The sequence below is a fragment of the Saccopteryx bilineata genome, chromosome 5, assembly GCF_036850765.1.
Source record: "Saccopteryx bilineata isolate mSacBil1 chromosome 5, mSacBil1_pri_phased_curated, whole genome shotgun sequence".
NCBI classification, from domain to species: Eukaryota; Metazoa; Chordata; class Mammalia; order Chiroptera; family Emballonuridae; genus Saccopteryx; species Saccopteryx bilineata.
In genome coordinates this window covers 66,648,723-66,674,922 of record NC_089494.1, presented here as the reverse complement: position 1 = coordinate 66,674,922, position 26,200 = coordinate 66,648,723, and the positions used below count along the sequence as shown (strand labels likewise).

The 26,200-nt window shown below is 38.1% G+C and overlaps 1 protein-coding gene and 1 non-coding gene across 3 annotated transcripts in view; one reads left to right on the top strand and one right to left on the bottom strand.

Annotated features, from left to right (window-relative positions):
• Positions 1 to 131: 131 nt before the first annotated feature.
• CFAP210 (cilia and flagella associated protein 210) overlaps positions 132 to 26,200 on the bottom strand; it is a 63,757-nt gene continuing 37,688 nt past the window's right edge. The window contains exons 5-9 of one of the 2 annotated variants that reach the window (XM_066232904.1): positions 23,081 to 23,237; positions 17,390 to 17,529; positions 14,231 to 14,423; positions 12,719 to 12,883; positions 132 to 1,179 (exon numbers count right to left, since the gene is read on the bottom strand). In XM_066232904.1, coding sequence (XP_066089001.1) covers positions 835 to 1,179; positions 12,719 to 12,883; positions 14,231 to 14,423; positions 17,390 to 17,529; positions 23,081 to 23,237 — 1,000 coding nt within the window. In that variant the 3' untranslated portion in view covers positions 132 to 834. The remainder of the gene's footprint in view (positions 1,180 to 12,718; positions 12,884 to 14,230; positions 14,424 to 17,389; positions 17,530 to 23,080; positions 23,238 to 26,200) is intronic. The other variant, XM_066232903.1, reaches the window with a different exon arrangement.
• LOC136307082 (U6 spliceosomal RNA) lies at positions 4,495 to 4,601 on the top strand. The gene has a single exon (XR_010725774.1). It is a non-coding gene; the product is annotated as a U6 spliceosomal RNA (small nuclear RNA).

The following is a 26,200-nucleotide window of genomic DNA, read 5'->3' as shown; positions in this document are numbered from 1 at the left end:
CTCTGTGGCCTCTGCCTCAGGCGCTAGAATGGCTCTGATTGCGGCAGAGCGACGCCCCAGATGGGCAGAGCATCGCCCCCTGGTGGGCGTGCCAGGTGGATCCCGGTTGGGCGCATGCAGGAGTCTGACTGCCTCCCCGTTTCCAGCTTCAGAAAAGTACAAAAAAAATAATAAAAATTAAAAAAAAGAAAAAGAAAGAAAATATGCTAAATGAAATAGGCCAGACACAAGGCCACAGTATAATTCCATTTATATGAAATATCCAAAATAGGTAAACCCACAGACACAAAGCAGAATAGTGGTTGTCGGTAGTTATGGAGTGGAGGAATGGGGAATGGCTGCTTAATAGGCACAGGGGTTCCATTTGGAGCAATTAAAAGGTTCTGGAACTAAATAATGGTTATATAATATGAATGTAAATGCCACTGGACACTTAAAAAATTTTTTTATTTCATTTTTTTATTTTACAGAGAGAGAGGGGAGCAAGAAGTATCAACTCAGTTGCTTCACTTTAGTGGTAACTTGCTTATCATATGTGCCTTTAACGATTAAGCCCAGGGTTTCAAACCGGCGACCTCAGCATTCCAGGTCGATGCTCTACCACTGTGCAACCACGGTCCAGTCTGAACACATTTTTAAGTGGCTAAAATTATATATTTTACGTTGTGTATGAATTTTAATCAAAAATTTTTAAAAGAATGAATTAACCAGTGGTGGAGATCATGCATAACTACTTAGATGAAGAGCAGCTTTATTAAATGTAAATTATTCACTTACATTTATAGCTTATAATATTGGCTACAACCTAGTCTCTCAATCTTAAAAAACCTTTTTCTACCATGTAAAACCTAGCCTTTTCTTAGACTTGTGAAAATTATTATATTTTGATCCCTGAGAGTTATAAGAAGGGAGTTGGACTCCTTTGAAATCATTTTCCTGATAGCTAGGTCTTAATCTCCCTCTGCCCATTAAAACTGGTCCACGGCCACCTCCAGGTCCTTCCTGTACTGCTTTTACGAGAGGATAAATATATTTGTTTGTCGATTCAGACTCAAGTTGAATGACTTCTCTGGCATAATCCTGAAATTCTTTCTCCTTTTCAGCCATTAGGTCTTCAGTACGTCGGCAGTACTCCAGGTGTGCTTGTTTTGCTTCCTCTGCATTAAACTTATGTTTGGCCTATTAGGGAAAGAAAGAAAGAAAATACAATTTCATATTGGGTAACAAGACCAATTTTCTAAATATACATAGCATTTCAAGTTGTGTATATAATTTTCTAAATTCACTGATATTTGCCAAGTTCTGTCTTAACAACTATATATATATTATAATTTATTTCAGAAACTCTCCCATGCTTCTCACAATGTCATCATGCTCAAAAGTCATGGCTCAGTGAAAATTAACCTTAATAGTCATGTGATCACATACCTTCAAACAATACAGCAAAATAGTTAAAGCATGAAATACAGGTGAAATAACCAGGTTTAAAATCCTGTTTGTTTTATAACATGTACTTTCTCAGGTGTAGAAGACATATTAATCACTGTCCCCACCCATCCACTATCCTGAAGGAACTCACTCAAACCCACTGTTCTAAGTCATCCGAATGTACCATGTGTCCAGGCACATACACTTGAGTTGAGAGTGAAATCTGAACTAAGTTAACCCTACTACATTCTCTATATCCCAATAATTTGAAGTTGGAACACGTGACATTTACCAATGTAGGTTGATCAGGAGCAGGGTGAAGTAAGTAAGTACACATAGGCAATCTATCAAAAGCCAATTTACCAACATTCCATAACAATTTTTTCTTTTAACTGTTTACAAAAACACAAAAACATTGTTCCTTTAACTTGACATTATATGAGGTGATTTTAATGACTTAAAGTTTTCTATGAAGTTTTGATTGACAGCTTTTTCATTTTGTCCTCTGAGTGGCCTTTTTTTTAATGCTTAGTTTGTAAAAAAAAATAAGTGGTTTCGTATACTCAAATATATTTTAATATTTATAAAGATATTTTAAAAAATCAGTAACTAATACTTTAGCATAAAGTAGTAGCCCACCCTAAGCAGGCAGTGGCACAGTGGATAAGAGTGTCGGGCTGGGGCACAGAGGGTCCAGGTCGAAGCCCTGAGGTCGCCGGCTTGAGCACTGGGTCACTGGCTTGAGCCCAAAGGTCACTGGTTTGAAGTCCAAGGTCACTGGCTTGAGCCCAGGGTCGCTGGCTTGAGCAAGGTGTCATTCACTCTACTATAGCCCCCCCCCAAGGCACATAAGAGGAAGCAACCAATGAATAAGGAGACTAAAGAGCCACAACAAATTGATGCTTCTCATCTTTCTCCTTTCCTGTCTGTCCGTATCTGTCCCTCTGTCTCTCTCTGTCTCTGCCACAAAAAAATAGTAGCCCAAACCTGATACCTACCATTAATAGAAATTTATGAGGAAATAAGAGTAACCATATGAATATAGAATATCAATTTTTTATTAGAGTGCTGCAATTCAAAATTAAAGCTTACATGCTATTTGTTGAGTTGTTCATAGACTACCAGGAGTTTGAAAAAAACAAATAACATTCAATAATTTTTTTTTTAACTCAGAGAAAGCAATGAACTATATCATCTAAGGTAAAATACTATAATGAGGATCTTAACAAGAAGCAATTGCGATATGTTGATATAGTGGTGGTTTGTAGAAAGATAATGAACAGGAAGAAACATTTGAAGTGCAAGTCCTAGCCAGGCAGCTCAGATGGTTAGAGCATCATCCCAACATACTGAGGTTGCATGTTCGAACCCTGGTCAGGGTACAATATAATAACCAATGATGGCATGAATGAGTGAAGCAAAAAACTGATGTTTCTCTGTCTCTTTCCTATCCTGTCTCCAAAGAAAAAAATTTAATAAAAAAGATTTTTTAAACATTTGAAGTACAGAAGGAAGTAACAATGGAAGGAAAGGATTACATATGGAGCATATGATTGGTGCCTCAAGTTTGATAAGCAATAAAGCATAAATACAGACTCATAAAGAAAAAAAAATTTTTTTAATGAGAGAGGAGAGGAGATAGACCAATTTCCACATGCACCTGGACCGGGATCCACCCAGAAACCCCTGTCTGAGGCCAATACTCATATACACTGAGCTATCCTCAGTGCCTGAGGCTGATGCCCAAACCAACTGAGCCACTGGCTGCAGGAAGGGGAGAGAGAAAGGGGAGAGCGAGGGGGAGAGAAATAGATGGTTGTTTCTCATGTGTGCCCTGACCAGAGATCGAACCCTGGATGTCTCAATGCCGGGCCAATGCTTATCCACAAGGCCAGGGGTCCCCAAACTTTTTACACAGGGGGCCAGTTCACTGTCCCTCAGATCGTTGGAGGGCCGGACTATAAAAAAACACTACGAACAAATCTCTATGCACACTGCACATATCTTATTTTAAAGTAAAATAGAATGGGAACAAATACAATATTTAAAATAAAGAACAAGTAAATTTAAATCAACAAATTAACCAGTATTTCAATGGGAACTATGGGCCTGCTTTTGGCTAATGAGATGGACAATGTCCGGTTCCATATTTGTCACTGCTAGCCATAACAAGTGAAATGACGCGCTTCCGGAGCCGTGATGCGTGTGTCCCACGTCACTGGAAGTAGTACTGTACGTGAGCGACGCCATGCTTTGTGGCACCGCCACATACTGTGCTCCTCTCACTGACCACCAGTAAAAGAGGTTCTCCTTCCGGAAGTGCAGCAGGGGCTGGATAAATGGCCTCGGGGCCATGTGTGACCTGCAGGCCATAGTTTGGGGACCCCTGCACTAGGCAAACTGGCCAGGCCTGAAAATTTTTAATATTGTTTAAAATCCTAAAATTTATAACAGATGGGGGTAAAGTAACAAGCACCTTTGAAGGATGCAAGAGAGCAAATATTTTGGAAACTGGAAAACAAGGTGAAAGAATCAAATATTTATCCTATCTTTTCTTTAAAAAACTACCTCAGGGAAACCAAATTGCTGATCATGAAAAAGTTTTTGAAGATGTTAAATGAATCAGAAGGAATGAAAGAATATCGACATTTTGTTACCTCATAAATTAAGAGACTTAGGCAATGATCCTCAAAGGGTAGTCATGTCACAGAAAATGAGACAACAGTCATTATTTGCCTTTTAATGGAAGTACGTAATCCCACCTTTGAAGAATTTCATAAAAAAATAAAAGATGAACCTGAATCGTACCTAAGCAAGATTTTACATGAAATGCAGACACATTAAACTACACTACAGGGATCCAAACAGCAAAAAACAATTATAATTCTAAAAGACAAAAAAAAACCAGTTTCTTCAACATTGGAAGAGAAACACAATAAAGGAAGAGGAACTTAAGACAGAAGAAAGGATGGAGGTGGAGAAGTTATAGATTAAAAGAGACTTAAAAGACATCAACCAAATAGAATACATGGACCCTATTTGATCCAAATTCAAATAATTTAAAAAGTGCTCACTTCGGCAGCACATATACTAAAATTGGAACGATAAAGAGAAGATTAGCATGGCCTCTGCGCAAGGATGACATGCAAATTCGTGAAGCGTTCCATATTTTTGAGAGGCTGTGGAGAAAAAGGAACCCTCATACACTGTTGGTGGGAATGTAAAGTAGTACAACCATTATGGAAGAAAGTATGGTAGTTCCTCAAAAAACTGCAAATATAACTACCTTATGACCCAGCAATCCCTCTACTGGGTATATACCCCAAAAACTCAGAAACATTGATACGTAAAGACACATGCAGCCCCATGTTTATTGCAGCATTGTTCACAGTGGCCAGGACATGGAAACAACCAAAAATCCCATTAATAGATGACTGGATAAAGAAGATGTGGCACATATACACTATGGAATACTACTCAGCCATAAGAAATGATGACATCGGAACATTTACAGCAAAATAAGTAAATCAGAAAAAACCAGGAACTGCATTATTCCATATGTAGTTGGGACATAAAAGTGAAACTAAGAGAAATTGATAAGAGTGTGGTGGTTACGGGGGGGAGGGGGGAATGGGAGCGGGAGAGGGGGAGGGGGAGGGGCACAAAGAAAACAAGATAGAAGGTGACAGAGGACAATCTGACTTTGGGTGATGGGTATGCAACATAGTTGAACGACAAGATAACCTGGATTTGTTACCTTTGAATATATGTATCCTGATTTATTGATGTCACCCCATTAAAAAAATTAAATTATTTTTAAAAAAATAATTAAAAAAATAAAAAATAAATAAAAATAAAGTACTCATAAGACAATTTGGGGGTAATTTAAACACTGAATTTTAATTGTTTTAGATGTGATGATGGAATTGTGATTATATTAATTTTTAAATTCCCTGAGTCCCGAGATTTGGAGATACATTCTGAAATATATACATTAATAAAATGACACAACCTCCGGAATTTGCTCCAAATTTATATGGCATGTCCTAATTCTGGTAATGGCTGCATAAGGAGGTTGGCCGATTCCCCTCCATAGGAGCAAATTCATTATTAAAAAATTGTTTAAGTGAAACATTTCAGAGCTCTAGAAAGTGACCATGTGCAGACAAATACTTGTGAAGTGTCTTTTCATGAAAAACTGCTGCTAAATCAGGTACAACCTTATGGCATTCCTGTCTGGAAAGTATTGCTATCTCTCCAGCTCAGGTGAAGAAAACTTGCAGATTTACTGGGCAATGATAGCTGATTCCATTTGGGATCAGTGGAAAATCAGCTAGAAGTTTGAGGGGGTAATTCTGGAAGCATGAAAATTATAGAAGAGTTGAGATAAATTCTACAGACATCTTTCACTGATAAACTACACATTCTTATGGAAGATCCCAGGGAGTCGAGCAAAAATTAAAACCTGAAGGAAATTGTGAATTTTCTGCTCTTTGGAATACCATCCTCAACCCACACAGCTTGTGCAGCAGAGGTAAAAGCACTGCTGGCTTATGTTGTTTGGAGACAACCTCTACCCACATTATTGGTTGACTGTCAATGCCAGTAAGTACCGTGAGGAACCCAAGAGAGCCAGGCCTATAAAAACAAACATTAACAGAGACATCAAAGGCTACCTATTGTGGTGAAGACAGATTTCATAGTTTGCATCCAGGGAAAGTAATTGGCTACTAAAACAAAAAGCAAGAACTCAGAACAAAACAGAACCTAAAACAGATACAATGTCAAGTTTTCAAATAAAAATTACTAAACTTGCAAAGACACAGGAAAATGTTACATGTTCTAAGTAAAAAAAAAAAAAAGAATAGTTCTGAATAGCATATTGAATTTAACAATTATATTTCAACACAGCTATTATAAATATATAGGAAATCTAAACAGAGAAATAGGAACTATAAAAAAGAACCAAATGAAAATTGTAGAACTGGCCTGACCAGGCAGTGGCACAGTGGATAGAGCCTCAGACTGGGATGTGGAGGACCCAGGTTCGAGACCCCAAGGTTGCCAGGTTGAGCACAGGCTCATCTGGTTAAAGCAAAGCTCACCAGCTTGGACCCAAGGTCGCTGGCTTGAGCAAGGGGTTACTCGGTCTGCTGAAGGCCCGCAGTCAAGGCACATATGAGAAAGCAGTCAATGAACAACTAAGGTGTCACAACAAAAAACTGATGATTGATGCTTCTCATCTCTCTCCGTTCCTGTCTGTCCCTATCTATCCCACTCTCTTTGTAAAAAAAAAAAAAAAAATTGTAGAATTGGAATTTTAGTAATTGAGATGAAAAATTACCTAGAGCTCAACATCAGAATTAATGAATTTGAAGGTAGATCAATAAAAAAGTTCCCTATTGAATAACAGAAAGGAAAAATGAAAAATGAACAGAGCATCAGGGATCTCTGGTATAATATCCACTATTTGTATGTGCAAATTGGACCCATGAGAGAAAAAGGAGAAAGAAAAAGGAAAATATTTGACAAAATAATGGTCAAAACTTCCCACATTTGGTGATATTAACTGGCACATCCAAGATGTACCAACAAACCCCAAACAGGATAAACATGAGAAAAACACATCATAGTTGATCTTTTCAGAGCCAAAAATATAGAGAAAATCGTAAAATCAAGAGAAAAAAATGACACATCATAGCAACCAATAATATGATTAACAGGTTTCTAGTCATAAATAATGAAGGCCAGAAGACACTGAAACAACATATTCAAAATGGAAAAATACGACATCCAATAATTTTATATCCAATGAAATTAAAGTAAGATAAAGACACTACCAAAAAACCCAAACTGAACGAATTTATTGCTAGCCCACCTGTACTATAAAACATACTAAAGGAAGTCTTCAGGCTGAATAAAAATGGCTAATAAGCATATGAAAAGATGCTCAACACCATTAATCATTAGGAAAATGCAAATGAAAACTACAAAGAGATACCACTTCCAACCCATTAGGTGGCTATAATAAATAACAAAAACAACAACCACAATTTGTTGGGAATTTGGAGAAATTGGAAGTTTAAACATTACTGGGGGGAATGTAAAAGATAAAGCTGCTGTAGAAAACAGTATGGTGGTTCTAAAAAGAAAAAAAAACATAATATTACCATATAACCCAGTAATTCCCACTTCTGGATATTTAAACAAAAGAACAAAAAGGAGAAACTCAAACACATATTTGTCTTTTTTTTTTTTTTCAGAGACAGAGAGAGAGTCAGAGAGAGGGATAGGCAGGGACAGACAGACAGGAAAAGAGAGATGAGAAGCATCAATCATTAATTTTTCGTTGCGCATTGCAACACCTTAGTTGTTCATTGATTGCTTTCTCATATGTGCCTTGACCGTGGGCCTTCAGCAGACCAAGTAACCTTGTTCCAGCCAGCAACCTTGGGTCCAAGCTGGTGAGTTTTGTTCAAACCAAATGAGCCCACGCTCAAGGTGGCAACCTCGGGGTCTTGAACCTGGGTCCTCTGCATCACAGTCCAATGCTCTATCCACTGCGCCACCGCCTGGTCAGGCTCAAACACATATTTGTATACATGTGTGCCCAGAAGCATTATTTGCAATAGCCAAAAGATGGAAACAGCCCAAATCCATTGACGGATGACTGAACAAAATGCAGTATATACATACAATGGAGTATTATTCAACCCTAACAAGAAATGAAACTGACAAATGCAGCAACATGGATGAACCATGAAGACATTATGCTAAGTGAGATAAGAGACCAAAAAGAGCCTGACCAGGCAGTGGCGCAGTGGATAGAGCATCAGACTGGGATGCAGAGGACCCAGGTTTGAGACCCCAAGGTCGCCTGCTTGAGCACAGGCTCATCTGGTTTGAGCAAAAGCTCACCAGCTTGGACCCAAGGTTTCTGGTTCGAGCAAGGGGTTATTTGGTCTGTTGAAGGCTCACGGTCAAAGCACATAAGAGAAAGCAATCAATGAACAACTAAGGTGTCGCAATGCGCAACAAAAAACTAATGATTGATGCTTCTCATCTCTCCGTTCCTGTCTGTCTGTCTCTGTCTATCCCTCTCTCTGACTCTCTTTGTCTCTGTAAAAAAAAAGAGACCAAAAAGATAAATATTACATCATTTCACTAATACAAGGTACCTGGAATAATCAAATTCATAGAGACAGAAAGTGGAAATGTGGTACCAGAAGTGGGAGGAAGGGAGAATAGCGAGTTAGTCTCTAACGAGTACAGAGTTTCAGTGTCGGAGGATGAAAAAGTTATGGATATGGATAGTGGTGAAAGGTGCACATCAATGTGACTGTACTTAATGCCCCTAAACTAAATAGCTAAAACAGTAAATTTTATGTTATATATATTTTACCACATTAAAAAATAAGTTAAAACTCCAAACAAGAGAGAGCCCAAGTGAACCACTTAACTTCACACCTTAAGGAACTAGAAAAAGAAGAACAAAGACAACCCAAAACCAGCCGAAGAAAAGAGATAATAAAAATCAGAGCAGAAATAAATGAAATAGAGAACAGAAAAACTATAGAAAAAATTAATAGAACAAGGAGCTGGTTCTTTGAAAAGATCAACAAAATTGACAAACCCTTGGCAAGACTTACCAAGGAAAAAAGAGAAAGAACTCATATAAACAAAATCCAAAATGAAAGAGGAGAAATCACCACGGACACCATAGATATACAAAGAATTATTGTAGAATACTATGAAAAACTTTATGCCACTAAATTCAACAAGCTAGAAGAAATGGATAAATTCCTAGAACAATACAACCTTCCTAGACTGAGTTAAGAAGAAGCAGAAAGCCTAAACAGACCTATTAGTAGAGAAGAAATAGAAAAAACCATTAAAAACCTCCCCAAAAATAAAAGTCCAGGCCCTGACGGCTATACCAGCGAATTTTATCAAACATTCAAAGAAGACTTGGTTCCTATTCTACTGAAAGTCTCCAAAAAATTGAAGAAGAAGCAATACTTCCAAACACATTTTATGAGGCCAACATAACCCTCATACCAAAACCAGGCAAGGATGGCACAAAAAAAGAAAACTACAGACCAATATCTCTAATGAATACAGATGCTAAAATACTAAACAAAATACTAGCAAATCGAATACAACAACATATTAAAAAAATAATACATCATGATCACATGGGATTCATCCCAGAATCTCAAGGATGGTTCAACATACATAAAACGGTTAACGTAATACACCATATCAACAAAACAAAGAACAAAAACCACATGATCTTATCAATAGATGCAGAAAAGGCTTTCAATAAAATACAACACAATTTTATGTTTAAGACTCTAAACAAAATGGGTATAGAAGGAAAATATCTCAACATGATAAAGGCCATATATGATAAACCATCAGCTAACATCATATTAAATGGCACTAAACTGAAGGCTTTCCCCCTTAAATCAGGAACAAGACAGGGTTGTCCACTCTCTCCACTCTTATTTAATGTGGTACTAGAGGTTCTAGCCAGTGCAATCAGACAAGACAAAGAAATAAAAGGCATCCATATCGGAAAAGAAGAAGTAAAGGTATCACTTTTTGCAGATGATATGATCCTATACATCGAAAACCCCAAAGAATCCACAAAAAGACTACTAGAAACAATAAGCCAATACAGTAAGGTCGCAGGATACAAAATTAACATACAGAAGTCAATAGCCTTTCTATATGCCAACAATGAAACAATTGAGAATGAACTCAAAAGAATAATCCCCTTCACGATTGCAACAAAAAAAATAAAATACTTAGGAATAAATATAACAAAGAATATAAAGGACTTACATAATGAAAATTATAAACCATTGTTAAGGGAAATCGAAAAAGATATAATAAGATAGAAGAATATACCTTGTTCTTGGTTAGGAAGAATAAATGTAATCAAGATGGCCATATTACCCAAAGCAATATACAAATTTAATGCAATTCCCATCAAAATTCCAATGACATTTTTTAAAGAAATAGAGCAAAAAATTATCAGATTTATATGGAACTATAAAAAACCCCGAATAGCCAAAGCAATCCTAAAGAAAAAGAATGAAGCTGGGGGCATTACAATACCTCACTTCAAACTATATTATAGGGCCACGACAATCAAAACAGCATGGTATTGGCAGAAAAATAGACACTCAGACCAGTGGAACAGAATAGAAAGTCCAGAAATAAAACCACATATATATAGTCAAATAATTTTTGATAAAGGGGCCAACAACACACAATGGAGAAAAGAAAGCCTCTTCAATAAATGGTGCTGGGAAAACTGGAAAGCCACATGCAAAAGAATGAAACTGGACTACAGTTTGTCCCCCTGTACTAAAATTAACTCAAAATGGATCAAAGATCTAAACATAAGACCTGAAACAATTAAGTACATAGAAGAAGACATAGGTACTAAACTCATGGACCTGGGTTTTAAAGAGCATTTTATGAATATGACTCCAATGGCAAGAGAAGTGAAGGCAAAAATTAATGAATGGGACTACATCAGACTAAGAAGTTTTTGCTCAGCAAGAAAAACTAATAACAAAATAAACAGAAAGCCAACTAAATGGGAAATGATATTTTCAAACAACAGCTCAGATAAGGGCCTAATATCCAAAATATACAAAGAACTCATAAAACTCAACAACAAACAAACAAACAATCCAATAAAAAAATGGGAAGAGGACATGAACAGACACTTCTCCCAGGAAGAAATACAAATGGCCAACAGATATATGAAAAGATGCTCATCTTCTTTAGCTATTAGAGAAATGCAAATCAAAACTGCAATGAGATACCACCTCACACCTGTTAGATTAGCTATTATTAACAAGACAGGTAATAGCAAATGTTGGAGAGGCTGTGGAGAAAAAGGAACCCTCATACACTGTTGGTGGGAATGTAAAGTAGTACAACCATTATGGAAGAAAGTATGGTGGTTCCTCAAAAAACTGAAAATAGAACTACCATATGACCCAGCAATCCCTCTACTGGGTATATACCCCAAAAATCAGAAACATTGATACGTAAAGACACATGCAGCCCCATGTTCATTGCAGCATTGTTCACAGGACATGGAAACAACCAAAAAGCCCGTCAATAAATGACTGGATAAAGAAGATGTGGCACATATACACTATGGAATACTACTCAGCCATAAGAAATGATGACATCGGATCATTTACAGCAAAATGGTGGGATCTTGATAACATGATACGAAGCGAAATAAGTAAATCAGAAAAAACCAGGAACTGCATTATTCCATACGTAGGTGGGACATAAAAGTGAAACTAAGAGACATTGATAAGAGTGTGGTGGTTATGGGGGGGAGGGGGGAAAAGGAGAGGGAGAGGGGGAAGGGGAGGGGCACAAAGAAAACTAGATAGAAGGTGACAGAGGACAATCTGACTTTGGGTGATGGGTATGCAACATAATTGAAGACAAGATAACCTGGACTTGTTATCTTTGAATATATGTATCCTGATTTATTGATGTCACCCCATTAAAAAAATTAAATTATTTAAAAAAATAAGTTAAAACTCAACAATAAGAAACCAAACAACCCAACTGAATAACTAGCAAAATCTTTGAAAAGATACTTCATGAAAGAAGGCACACAAATGGCTAAGAAGAATATGAAAAAATGCTCAACATTTTCAGTCATTAGGGAAATGGAAAATAACACCATGAGATAGCCTTACACTAGAACAGTCAAAATCAAAGGATGACAATACGGAGTGTCAGTGAGGATATGGAGCAACCTTTGCTTATACACATTGCTGATAAAAATCGAAAATGGTACAGCCATTTTAGGAAACAGTTTTTATTCACAAATGATTGAATGCCAGGTCTTTAAGTTCTAAACTTTCTGGTACCTCACCTTAAATATGAAACCTGTGAGATCCCCCATCAATATAGTTTCTGGGTTATAAAGAGGGGGAAAGAGTAAAACGAAGATAAATATCATGGCCTGCCATATACATTTGCATTTTTTTAACATTTACTAAAGCACAATGGCCACTAAATAAGGGTAAATATTTGTACAAAACACATAAATCTAGTATGGGAACTTCAATACAGATAAAAAACAGAAACTAACTTCACATTTCTTATATACTTTGTGTCATAACCATAATGACCAGCTAACTGATCTTGACAAAAGAAGCTACCTGAGAAAGAAAACTAGCATGAACTCTATATTACATACTTATTTCTAAAATAAGTATAAACATTCAGGAATAATTACCATTTGCTGAATATGGGCATCTTGAACTTCTTGACGTTCTTTATCAGTTTTGCATTTTTTCTTTTTTTCATGCTCCCAGAAAATCTGATCGGCTTTCATGACAGCCCGCAATTGTTCTTTAGCCTCTACTTTTATTTGTCTTTCTTCTTCTTCTTTATTTTTCATCTAGATGATAAGAGGCAAAGGAAAACATTAAAATCGTTTTTTAGCAACCAGTGCTCTCTGAATAAGGCACAGATTCAGAAAGCTCCAAGGAGAAAGTCAGCCAGGAGCAATGCAAGGGCAGAAAATTGTATGCAACTGGGCTGATTCTCATGTGGACAGTTGATTTTATTTGACTGATCAACCAATTGATGGATTGGTTGATTTTACAGAGGTGGGTAGGGACAAGAAGTATCAACTCATAGATGTTTCACTTTGGTGGGTTTTTTTAGTTGCTTGTCACATGTGCCTTGACCCAGAAGGCCTAGAGTTTTGAATTGGTGACCTCAGCATGCCAGGTCAACACTCTATCTACTGCTCCACCACTAAACTGGCCAAGCCAGTTTACTGTGGGGTTTTTTTGTTTTGTTTTGTTTTTGTTTTGTTTTTTTACTGTGGCTTTATTTTATTTCCCGAATATAGGAAACACACAATGAAAGCTTAAATAGAATAATAATTGTTTAAAAAGAAAAATACAGAAACAGGAAAAAAGCAACATCTTCTCAAGGTAGGGAAATACTTATATGTAAAAAAATTAACCCTGGCTGGTTATCTCAGTGGTAGAGCATCGGCCCAGCATGTGGAAGTCCTGGGTTTGATTGCCAGTCAGAGCACACAGGAAAAGTGACCATCTGCTTCTCCACTCCTTCCCCTCCCCCTTCTCTCTCTGTCTTTTCCTATCCTACAGCCATGGCTTGATTGATTCCGGCAAGTTGGCCCCAGACATTGAGGATGGCTCCATGGATCCTCACCTCAGGCACTAAAAATAGCTTAGTTACTGAGCTCAGATGGGCAGAGCATTGCTACCCAGTAGGGGGATTGCCATGTGGATCCCAATGGGAGCACATGAGAGAGTCTGTCTCTTTGCCTGCTCTCCTCTCAAAGAAAAAAAAGATTTACTACAATTTTACATATAGAAAACAGTATATAGGACTGTCATTCTATTGAGTCATATTGGAATTAAATTCTGAAGAATTAAAAAATACAGAAATGCAGAAGAATAAATTTACTTGATTTGAAAACATTCAAATTAAAAGGATATTAAATGGATGAAAATTCTTTTATTTCAGATGGTTCTGAAACAGAAAAGATAATTAATTACTTTGCATCTCGAAAATATTACTTGTAATTTTCATTATCTTTTGTTAGAAAGTAAATATGGTCTGATTTTAGGAATATAGAAAGATAATTCATACATTGTTCTTCAAGTTTCTGATTATTTTTTGTCAGTGATGTAGAAGGAGTAGAAATTACAGTTGTAAGGGCTTACATTTTTGTTTGTGTTCTATTTGGCAAAATTGAGTTGCTTACCACAATGCCTCTATATTCTTCAATTGCTTTTAATTCTGCTTTGTTTTTTTCATATTTCTCTCTCTCTCTCTTTTCCCACAAAGCCTCTGCTTCTGCAATATCTCTAGTAATAATCAAATCTTCATTGTCAAGTTTCTGTTTCATTAGTTCACTCAGGAAGTTATTTATTCTTTCTCTACGTTCTTCCATTAGCCTATAACAAAATAACCAATATAACTTGGAGAGTCAGATATTTTATAGTCTTTTATAAGACCAATGAGCCCCATTGCTTCATATATAAATATATTGTTTTAAGTGGAAAATTATTTTTATAATACTTCATTTTTAGAATTTTAGTATGCATTAGTTCCCCCTTATCTGTGGTTTTGCTTTCTGTAGTTTCAGTTACCTGTGGTCAACCAAGGCCCCAAATTTTTTAATGAAAAATTCCAGAAATGAACAATTCATAAGTTTTAAACCACATGCCACTCAGAGCAATTTCTGCGATGAAATCTCACTCCATCCCACCTGGGACATGAATTACCCCTTTGTCCATCATGTCCATGTGCAACTTGCCTATTTAGATCATGTTTAAGATGGCCTTAGTGGCCATCCCAGTTACCAGATCAGACTACCATATTAGAATTCTGTTGTATTCTAAAAACCCAAAGGAAGTAGTGCATATATGATCTCATGTAGGTATATATATATATAGGAAATAAAGCGTTAAAATTCTCTACAATGAAAATTGTTTTTAAATACTTTATTATACTACCCTGTTTTTTCTGACATTGGAGGTTTAGTTTATAAAATAAATCAAAGGTCTTTCCTTTAAATAAAATCCCAAAAATATTTAGTAAAAGTTATCAAATTTATGAATAAATCCAACCTTTTATTATCTGCAAAACTACAGATAAGGGAGGGACTACCTTATTTTTTTAAAGAAATGAGAGTATTATTTAGGAAATTGAGCAAAACATACTTTTAAATTTAGATGTGACAAATTCATTTACTAAATGATTAAATTTGCAAAGCAATGTGGGAGAAATGATGAGGAAGGACACAGTGCATGTCCCAAGGAAATTAGACTCCAAAGTGGAGAAATGACATTTACATAAATAACTATACAGGCAAAGGGTGATAAATGTCATGAGAAAGCTAGACAATGATATGGAAAAATGAAGAAAAAAGCGCTTCATGGAAAGGATAACATTTCCTCTAGGCTTTGAGAACCAGTGTTTCAAACACTTTTATTGGTTGCCTGCTACGTGCCAGGTACTATTCCAGGCGCTAGAGACATAACAATAAACAAAAACATTAAAAATCTCTGCCCACGCCCTGGCCGGTTGGCTCAGCGGTAGAGCGTCGGCCTAGTGTGCGGAGGACCCGGGTTCTATTCCCGGCCAGGGCACACAGGAGAAGCGCCCATTTGCTTCTCCACCCCTCTGCAGCACTTTCCTCTCTGTCTCTCTCTTCCCCTCCCACAGCCAAGGCTCCATTGGAGCAAAAATGGCCCGGGTGCTAAGGATGGCTCTGTGGCCTCTGCCTCAGGTGCTAGAGTGGCTCTGGTCGCAATATGGCGACGCCCAGGATGGGCCGAGCATCGCCCCCTGGTGGGCAGAGCGTCGCCCCTGGTGGGCGTGCCGGGTGAATCCCTGTCGGGCGCATGCGGGAGTCTGTCTGTCTCTCCCCGTTTCCAGCTTCAGAAAAATGAAAAAAAAAAAAAAAAATCTCTGCCCTTATGGAGATTGCATTATAGCTGGAGTAGGGAGACAGTAAATAAAATAAATAATTGAAATAGTGCTATATCAAGCAGTGAGGAAAAAGAGAAGTTAAAGGAATAAACAATGTGGGGGTGGGTTGTAATTTTATTTTATTTATTTTTTATTTTTTTATTTTTGTTTTTTTAAAGAAGTAGATTTTGGTCTATAGTTCAGATTTTAAAAAATTTTTATTAATTATTTTTTTACATAGAGAAGAAGGGAGAGAGAGGAAGAGACAGGAACACAGAACTGTTCCTATATGTGCCCGTATTGGGGATCAAACCAGCAACCTCTGTGATTTTGGGATGATGCTCCAACCAATTGAGCTATCCGGCCAGGGCTTCGGGGAGGGAGGGCTGTAATTTTAAATTAGGTACTAAGGGGACGCCAATGAGAAGCCAAGATTTGAGTAATGATCTGAAAGAGTCAGGAGGGTGGGCAGCATTCCCCAGAGAGGGTACGGAAGCCCAGTGTGCGTGGGAAGGAGGGGAGGAAGGAGAGAAGAGAACGTCTGAGAGGTGAGGCTGGAGGCAGTTGGCAGTTAGGATGGGAGGAGTGTTATGGGCCACATGGAGAGAACACTGGGCTGGAAAGCCATCAGAGGATTCTGCACAAGGGGAAAGCATGGTCTAGACCAGGGGTCTCAAACTCGCGGCCCGCGGGCCGCTTCGGCCCGCCGAACAATTTTGTGCGGCCCGCAGACTAATCCACGAAGTTCAAAATATTTTGGATAAAATTAAGTAAGCCTAGGGGCCTACTTGTATTTTTCATTTCTCTAGCATTCTAGCTAGATATTAGCTTAGTTAACAGCAGTTGTGATGCGAACTACAGTTTCTGGTCGTTTTGTGACACTGAGTAAACTGCATGTACGATTGTGCTTGTTGTACTGATTTTTTTTTTTGTTTTTAACTGCAGTGAGAAAAGTGTTGCGTAACAGTTGCCTTTTGTAGACCTAGTGCAGCCCCGCCAAACGGCTGTGATCTTGCTCTGCGGCCCACATGCTGAGTTGAGTTTGAGACCCCTGCTCTAGAGACTATTCTGTGTCTTCACATTACCTTTTTTCTCCATTTCACCCTTAAATACGGACATCCCTAGCACTATATTAGAATACTGTTCATTTCTTGCCTATTCACCTTCGGTGAACTCACTTGTGTCCACACATCCAACACCATTTATATATCAATGACTCACAAAGCCCTCTCCAGCTCATACCCCTCTTCTAGATACATGTCCTTAATGTACTAAGAAAACCCCAATTCATATGCCTCAAACTGAAATCATGTCACTAAATGCCCTAGTCATATATAAAATAATGAGACATTTATTCCTTAAAAGGCCACTCTCATATCTCAGCTTCTAGTTTATAATAATTTCAGATAGTACTTTATTAATTTCGTAAATTATTTTAAAAGCTTGCCTGTGTGTTTCAGCTTCTTTTTCTTTCCTCATTTGTGTAAGACGCTTTTTTGCTTGGATAAATTTTCTAATCTTTTCCTCTTCCTCCTCCTGCTGCTGCTCTTCCACAGCTTTGATGATATTTTTATCATTTATATGTTCCTTGGAGAAAAAAATTGTGTATTATCCTATCAAGAAAAATCTTTCAACATATAAATATCTAACAAGAACCTGTCAGATGGTCACAGCTTCTGATCCAGTTATTTCTCTCTTGCAAATTTATCCCAAAGAGATCATCAGAAATATGAATTAAGTTTTATGTACCATGTACTTCATCTCAAAGTTATTTATACTACTGACAAGTTAAAAACAACCTTTAAATATTCAATAATGGAGAAATGGTTAAATAAATTATACTCAGTCACATGGGAATACAAATAATATAATCAGTGGGGGAAACCAAAATATAAACACTGCATGGCATATTTTAGCAAATATATATACATACAAATGTATAATGTATATATAACTGAAATAACTATATCAAATATAAACATTATCTCTGGAGTGTGAGGCTATATATTTTTTTAAGATTTTATTCATTTGAGAGATGAGAGAGAGAGAGAGAGATAGGGAGAGAAAGTGAGAGAGAGAGAAGGGAGATACAAGGGGGAGGAGCAGAAAGCATCAACTCCCATATGTGCCTTGACCGGGTAAGCCCAGGGTTTCAAACCGGCGACCTCAGTGTTTCAGGGTGATGCTTCATCCACTGCGCCACCACAGGTCAGGCCTGTGAGGTTATATTCTGCTCACAAAAATTAGGGAGTATTTTATTGCTTCATATTAATTTTTAAACATCCCTTAATTTTTGTGAGCAGATAGATGACTTACATGTTCTTAATGCTTTCTGTATTTTCAAATCTCTCATTTCCTTAGAGTCTTTAAAATGTTTATTTATTTATTATCTTTTAGAGAGAGAGGAAGGAAGAGAGACAGAGAGAGAAAGCGAGAAACATCTACTTGTTGTTCCACTTATTCATGCCATCATTGGTTAATTCCTGTATGTGCCCTGACCGGGGATCAAACCCACAGCTTCAGCATGTCGGGACAACACTCTAACCAACTCATCTACCAAGTCAGGCCCCTCCCTCCCTCCCTCCTCCCTTCCTCCCTTCCTCCCTTCCTCCCTTCCTCTCTTCCTCCCTTTCTTCCTCCCTCCCTCCCTCCTCCCTCCCTCCCTCCCTTCTTTCCCTTCCCTTCCCTTCCCTTCCCTTCCCTTCCCTTCCCTTCCCTTCCCTTCCCTTCCCTTCCCTTCCCTTCCCTTCCCTTCCCTTCCCTTCCCTTCCCTTCCCTTCCCTTCCCTTCCTTCCTTCCTTCCTTCCTCTCTCCCTCCCTCCCTCTCTCTTTCTCTTTCTTTCTTTCTTTTCTTTTCTTTATTTCTCTTTCTTTCTTTCTTTCTTTCTTTCTTTCTTTCTTTCTCCTTCCTTCCTTCCTTCCTTCCTTCCTTCCTTCCTTCCTTCCTTCCTTCCTTCCTTCCTTCTTTCTTTCTCTTTCTTTCTTCTTTCTTTCTTTCTTTCTTTCTTTCTTTCTTTCTTTCTTTCTTTCTTTCTTTCTTTCTTTCTCCTTCCTTCCTTCCTTCCTTCCTTCCTTCCTTCCTTCCTTCCTTCCTTCCTTCCTTCTTTCTTCTTTCTTTCTTTCTTTCTTTCTTAGAGAAAGAAATACAGGGACAGACAGACAGAGAAAGAGATAAGAAGAATCAATTTATAATTGTGGCACCTTAGTTGTTCACTGGTTGCTTTCTCATATGTGCCTTGACCAGGGGGCTTCAGTGACCTCTTGCTCAAACCAGTGACCTTGGGCTCAAGCCAGTGACCTTTGGGCTCAAGCCAGCGACCATGGGGTTCATGTCTATGAGCCCACATTCAAGCAGTGAATTCAAGCAGAGACCTTGAGGTTTCAAATCTGGGTCCTCAGCATTGCAGGTCGACTCTCTATCCACTGCACCACCACCTGTTCAGGCTGGGCCTCTCATATCTTAAAAAAATACACAATCGGCCTGACCTGTGGTGGCGCAGTGGATAAAGCGTCAACCTGGAACGCTGAGGTTGCCGGTTCAAAACCCTGGGCTTACCTGGTCAAGGCACATATGGGAGTTGATGCTTCCTGCTCCTCCCCCCTTTCTCTCTCTCTCTCTCTCTCTCTCTCCTCTCTATAATGATTAAGTAAAATCTTTAAAAAAAAATACACAATTATGGCCCTGGCAGGTTGGCTCAGTGGTAGAGTATCAGCCTGGCATGTGGATGTCTTGGGTTCAATTCCTGGTCAGAGAACATAAGAGGAGCTACTATCTAGTTCTCTTCCCTCTGCTCTTCTTTCCTTTTCTCTCTCTTTCTCTGTTTTCCCCTCCCACAGCCATGGCTTGATTTTTTTGAGCGAGTTGGCCAAGGACACTGAGGAGGGCTTCCTGGAGCCTCTGCCTCAGGTGCTAAAAATGCTTGGTTGTAACCATGGCCCTAGATGGGCAGAGCATCTGCCCCAAACAGGGGTTGCTGGGTGGATCCCAGTCAGGGCACATGCAGGAGTTGGTCTATCTTCTCTCCTCTCATTTGAAAAAGAAGAAAAAAAATTTTTTTTTAATATATGCAATCAAAATAATTCTGTAATCATAAAAATACATTAAATATATACCATTTTTATTTAATGTTTAAATAATTAATATAGTTACATGGCACACACATTAAGAATATTTAAAAGATACTTTCCCCATCCACTATCTACCTATTCCTCTACCCAGCACACTCAGTCACTGTGAAAATAATTCCTAATCCAGCCTTTGATTTAGCCTATGTACAAGAAAATACAGATGTTTATTCTAACAAAAAATTTTAAATAGGTAATAATTTAAAAAAATAAATCTGTTCATATCAGCATACATTCCATGACCCAACCTGAATCAATCAGCATAAAAATAGATGCCTTGGTGAAGCAGTGGATAGAGCGTCGGACTGGGATGCCGAGGACCTAGGTTCGAGACCCCAAGGTCACCAGTTTGAGCACAGACTCATCTGGTTCAAGCAGAAACTCACCAGCTTAGACCCAAGGTCTCTGGCTCGAGCAAGGGGTTAGTCTGCTGAAGGCCCACGGTCAAGGCACATATGAGAAAGCAATCAATGAACAACTAAGGTGTTGCAACGAAAAACTGATGACTGATGCTTCTCATCTCTCCCTGTTCCTGTCTGTCTGTCCCTATCTATCCCTCTCTGACTCTATCTGTAAAAAAAAAAAAAAAAAAAAAATGCCTTTGAATACAATAGACCAGATATACAAATATACTAGTGTATTCTGTTATTATATATAGAAACCAATTCAAGGTGAAAGTTATTAGATATAATATTTAATGTTCAATATATTGATAACTCAGGGTCCACTATGTGTCTAGCACTATTAATTACTCTTCTATTTTATGGGTTGTTACTTTTAAAAGCCTGTACTATGCTTAAGGAGATGCATTAGTCAACATGAAAAACTAATGAAAATGCAAAACTGTTAAAAGTGATTATTTTGCCTAATGAGGTGGTGGTACAGTGGATAGAACATTGACCTGGGACACTAAGGAGCCAGGTTCAAAACCCCAAGGTCACTGGCTTGAGCACAGGCTCATCTGGCTTGAGCACAGGGTCACCAGCTTGAGTGTGGGATCATCAACATAATTCCCATAGTCACTGGCTTGAGCCCAAAGGTCGCTGGCTTGAAGCTCAAGATCACTGGCTTGAAGCTCAAGGTCGCTGGTTTGAGCAAGGGGTCACTGTTCAGCCCTATAAGAAGTAATCAATGAACAATTGAAGTGATTCAACAATAAGCTGATGCTTCTCATCTCTCTCCCTTTCTGCCTGTTTCTTGCTAAAAAAAAAAAGTAATTATTTTGAACAATTTCTTAAGTTTTATTTTGCTGTTTTTTCTAAGTTTACCACAATGGCCTGACCAGGTGGTGGCGCAGTGGATAGAGTGTCGGACTGGTATGCCGAGGACCCAGGTTCGAGACCCCGAGGTCGCCAACTTGAGCGCAGGCTCATCTGGTTTGAGCAAAAAGCTCACCAGCTTAGACCCAAGGTCGCTGGCTCAAGCAAGGGGTTACTCAATCTGCTGAAGGCCCACAGTCAAGGCACATATGAGAAAGCAATCAATGAACAACTAAGGTGTCGCAATGTGCAATGAAAAACTAATGACTGATGCTTCTCATCTCTCTCCATTCCTGTCTGTCTGTCCCTGTCTATCCCTCTCTCTGACTCTCTCTCTGTCTCTGTAAAAAAAAATTTACCACAATGTTCATACAGATTTTTAATTATAAGTAGAGAGTTAATTAAACACAAAGTTAATTCTTATTTTTTTATGACAGAGACAGAGACAGATAGGGACAGACAGACAGGAAGGAAGAAAGATGAGAAGCACCAATTCTTTGTTGCAGCTCTTTAGTTGCTCATTGACTACTTTCTCATATGTGCTTTGACAGGGGTGGGGGAACAGAGCAAGTGACCCCTTGCTCAAGCCAGCAACCTTGGGCTTCAAGTCAGTGACCTTTGCACTCAAACCAGTGACCATGGGGTCATGTCTATAATCCCACACTCAAACCAGCGACCCCCCGCTCAATCCGGCGACCTTGGGGTTTCGAACCTGGGTCCTCTGCATCGCAGTCCGATGCTCTATCCACTGTGCCACCACTTGGTTAGGCTAATTCTCATTTTTAAAAATCAAAAGCCTCAGCTCAAGATCACATAGCTAATAAGTGGCAGAGTTAGCATTCAAAACAAGGTCTGTCTCATTCCAAAGTGACTTGGAGATAGAAAACATTGCATCCATGAGCAAATAATAAGATTTTATGCAAAAAGAATAATAAGATTACAAATAAAACCCTTAGAAATTAAAACTTTGATAGCTAAAATTGAAAATTCAATAGAAGGCTTAAAGACAAAGCTGAAAATAATTCTAAAAGTCAAACAAACAAACAAAATGGCAGGAATAATTAATTACCTACCCAAGACTCTTTCTTGTCTTCTGCATTAGTAACAGGACTCAGACTTTGTTCAAAGTGACAATATGCTCAGCTAAAAGACTATTATTTCTATGCTTCCCCTTCAGCTAGGTGTGACTAAATTATGACCAGTCACATTAAATTAAATTTTATTGGAAATTATTAACGGGACTTTCAAAAAAGTTCCTTAAAACGATAACAGAGAGTCCTTCATCCTGTTTCCCTTCTTGACACCTTGAATGTGAATGAACATGAAGCAGGAACTCCAGCAGCCATTTAGGGCCATGAGGCAACCTTGAGGACACAGCTATCTATGTTGCAAGAACAGCAAAACAATAAAGATAAACTATCTCAGTTGAGGTAACTCCTCAACTACCAGGGCAAAGATAGATTGTCTAAAATTGAAAAATCACGAATATTATATCTTTACCACTTAATGTATAAGACAACTCTCATTTTAAGGGAGGAAAATGAACTCATTTGAAAAAGTCTCATTCTTTCTTTTCTTGATCATGCATGAGAACACATCCACATAATACCTGAGCAAATACTGAGAAGTATACTTCGAAACCCAATTTAACAGCAAAGTGTTTTTTCTATTTCATTATTATTTTAAAAAATATATTAAAGTTTAGGCATTAGACTTTGTACATATTTTGAAGAGATGCTGTATTTTCAACTTACAAAAAACAGTTTCCTGCTTTTATTTATCTCTTCTTTTTTCTTTTCTAGTTTTTTTCTCATTTCTATTTCATGTAATGAATGTTGTCGCTTTATTTCCTCAGCATCATTTTCTTTATGCTTTCTTATTTTTTCTTCTTCCTCTTCATGTTCCTTTATTCTAAAAAATACAAAAAATATAACTGAGAGCAAGGCAAAAATAAAAGGTTGTATTTCTAATCTGGGATGATTTGAAGCTGTAAGGAAGGAACTGTGGATTCTGGAGGGTGGGGGACAAAAGAGATCTATAAAGAGCAGTGACTAAAACCAAATCCAAACCGGGTAGCGTGGACTTGCCAGTATTTCCCTTTCTTTGAAATTCAAGTTCTACACTAAGATTTAAGTTCTCCCCCAAATTAAATCCTACACTAGGACCTCAAATAGTCCTTTCCTTTAGAGAGAGCCAGTTAACTGAAGAACTGTATGGTGGAATGGTGACATTATTTTTCAGAAAAGTCCGTAATCCCCAGTTCTTCTCAATTTCAGCAGTAGACGATGCTATCTAAGCAATGGATCAAGCCACTCCGGAGATGGGGTTTGATGGGAGGACAGAAACAAAGGTCTCCTTACCCAACTGGCCACTTCAGTCATTCTTTCTGCAGCCAACACTAACTATTGATACCTTCTGAGTGGTAAGCCACCAGCCACCACATGCTGGTTCTCTCAAAGGGTTTAATGTGTGAGGTCTTCAAGATCCCTGAGCAGCCTCCTCACTGCAGAGCTGTGATCTGGAAGATTTAGCTGCAGCTCCACTTCTTCAACGCAAGACCCACCACTACCACTACAGGAGACTCTGTCATCAGCGTACTGCAGGCTCTGAGCGCCCTGCTCTGGCCGTCATCCTCCACATGCTGGCAAGAAGGCTGAAGCCTGAGATGTCCACTTGTCCATGGCTTTCTTGTCAGCCAGTCGTCAAGTGTGCAGGCTGCTCCACTGCCTCTCTCTATCTGCCTTTTCTAGCTTTCTCTTTCCAGAACAAGTAGGCACAAGGTAGAGCAACCACCTGCTTAAATGGACTAAAAGACTGAAGAAAAGAACCTTTCTTTCATATGTGCCTAATTAGAAACTGGTGTTTTTGGAGTCTCCTCCTTCAGCTTCAGGGAGGGGAAACTTCCCTTCCCCTATGACGTGAAGGACTATAAAGTTAAAAGAGCCAGTAACTTTAACTAAAAAATTAAAGTAGCCAGTGATATTATTAAGCGATTTTAGGATAGGAGATTGCTGGTTGATTCGTCTGTACAGAGTAAGCAGCTTTGAAATCATAGTCACTCTCCTTAAAAGGAGCTAAGAAAAAAGTCACTACTGGCCACAGCTAAACCAGGTTTATGATTCCTCTAAAAATACTAGGTTTTCCATTTTTTTTCTTTCTTTGTTTAGGCTGTTAGAATTATTTAATACTTTACCGATCTCTTAGAAGTAAACTCAAGTCAACAATCAAGATTTAAAGACATTATACAGACATGTATCCGATTTTGAGAAATGAAGTTTTGCAAGTTCTAAAATGGCTACTTTAAGGAAAAACAACATGATATTTAAAATTTTCAATTTTAGCCCTGGCCGGATAGCTCCCTCTATTGGTTAAGCATCTGCCCAAAGCACAGAGGTTGCTGATTAGATCCCAGGTCAAGACATATACAGGAATGGACATAACGTTCCTGTCTCTCTCTCTTTCTCTCCCTTCCTCTATAGCTAAAATCAATAAATAAAATTTTTTTAAAAATTTTCCTATTTTAACATTCCTTAGCAACTCTGAGAATCACCATTATACCTATGTTTGAATTGAGTAATGCATTGTTTTTACAAAGAAATTTACCTATTCTGAGAGTAAGAACAAAAATATATCTAGGGTGAGTTAAGAGGTAATATTGTCAGTGAATTATATAAATAATACATAATTATTAAATAATACTTAATTACCTGTCAATAAAGACTTTTACTTTATTTGGGTAGACTACTCAACTGTCTGCTTAATTTAGCTTAATGCAAAGTTAAGATGTTGAAGGAAATCTGAGATCCTCTAGTTCAGGGAAGAAAAATGTAACATTCGTATCTTTACTTCCAGTACCCATGTCTACAGCAGCAGACACCAACAATCAATGCAAAACTCTTTTCTGCTGAGGCTTTGTCTTTCTCAACCCAATGCATGGGGCAGCCTCTACCTAACAATCAGAGTAGAATTTGTCATGAAATGTCTTTGCTATCTCTGACTTACATTCTGAAGGTCCTAAATCTGTATTTGTCTAGCTCAGATCTGACTTGAGCTTCTGTGAATGTTGTATAGTCCTCCTATAAAAGCAAGAGGGACCCCTACTTAACATTTGGTTTAGATGACACTCCATGCACTAAGAGAATTTGAAAGTGCTACTCACACAAGAAACTACTTGGGAGAGCTGTGCAGACACAGCAGGTCTGGACTGACTTGGGCATAGCAGAGGGAGCAGGTTTGGGCCTTTACTGTGACTAACAGGTGGTAATAAGGAAAAGTTCCTGTGCACAGGAGATTTAAATTTTCTGCTGGTGTCAAAAGAGAAGACAAATCTAGGAGCCTTACTATCAGCCTGTTCAGCTATAGAGCCAAAGAGGAAGGGGGTGAGGCCTAAAAAGAAATCAGCAAACATCAAAAATGGCATCTGACTCTATTACAATGGACACACATAATTCTTGTAGAGACAACCACTATGACCACCTGACTATTATATTCCTACGTCTAAAACCAAACTCATCATCCTCCCCTTCTAAACTGATCCTTTTAGTTCCTTGTTCTTATCTGGGTGAATAGTACCACCTTCTTTTCAGTTGCCTATGCTAGAAATGTAAGACTCATACTTACCTCTTCTGCAATCCTTAGATCTCTCCTTCATTTATCAACTACTGAATTTCTACTATAATGATTAAATGGACAAACATGGTTCCTATCCTCAAAAAGCTTACATTCCTAGTGAAGATAGAAGCAAATTAACTAACTAAAACAACAAAATAGACAAATATGTAATTAAAAAACCCAGGTGTTACAAAGAAAATAAGAGACCAAGAAAAACCACCGAGTTATTTCGTTTACATAAGTTTGAACAGAGGTGTTCCCTA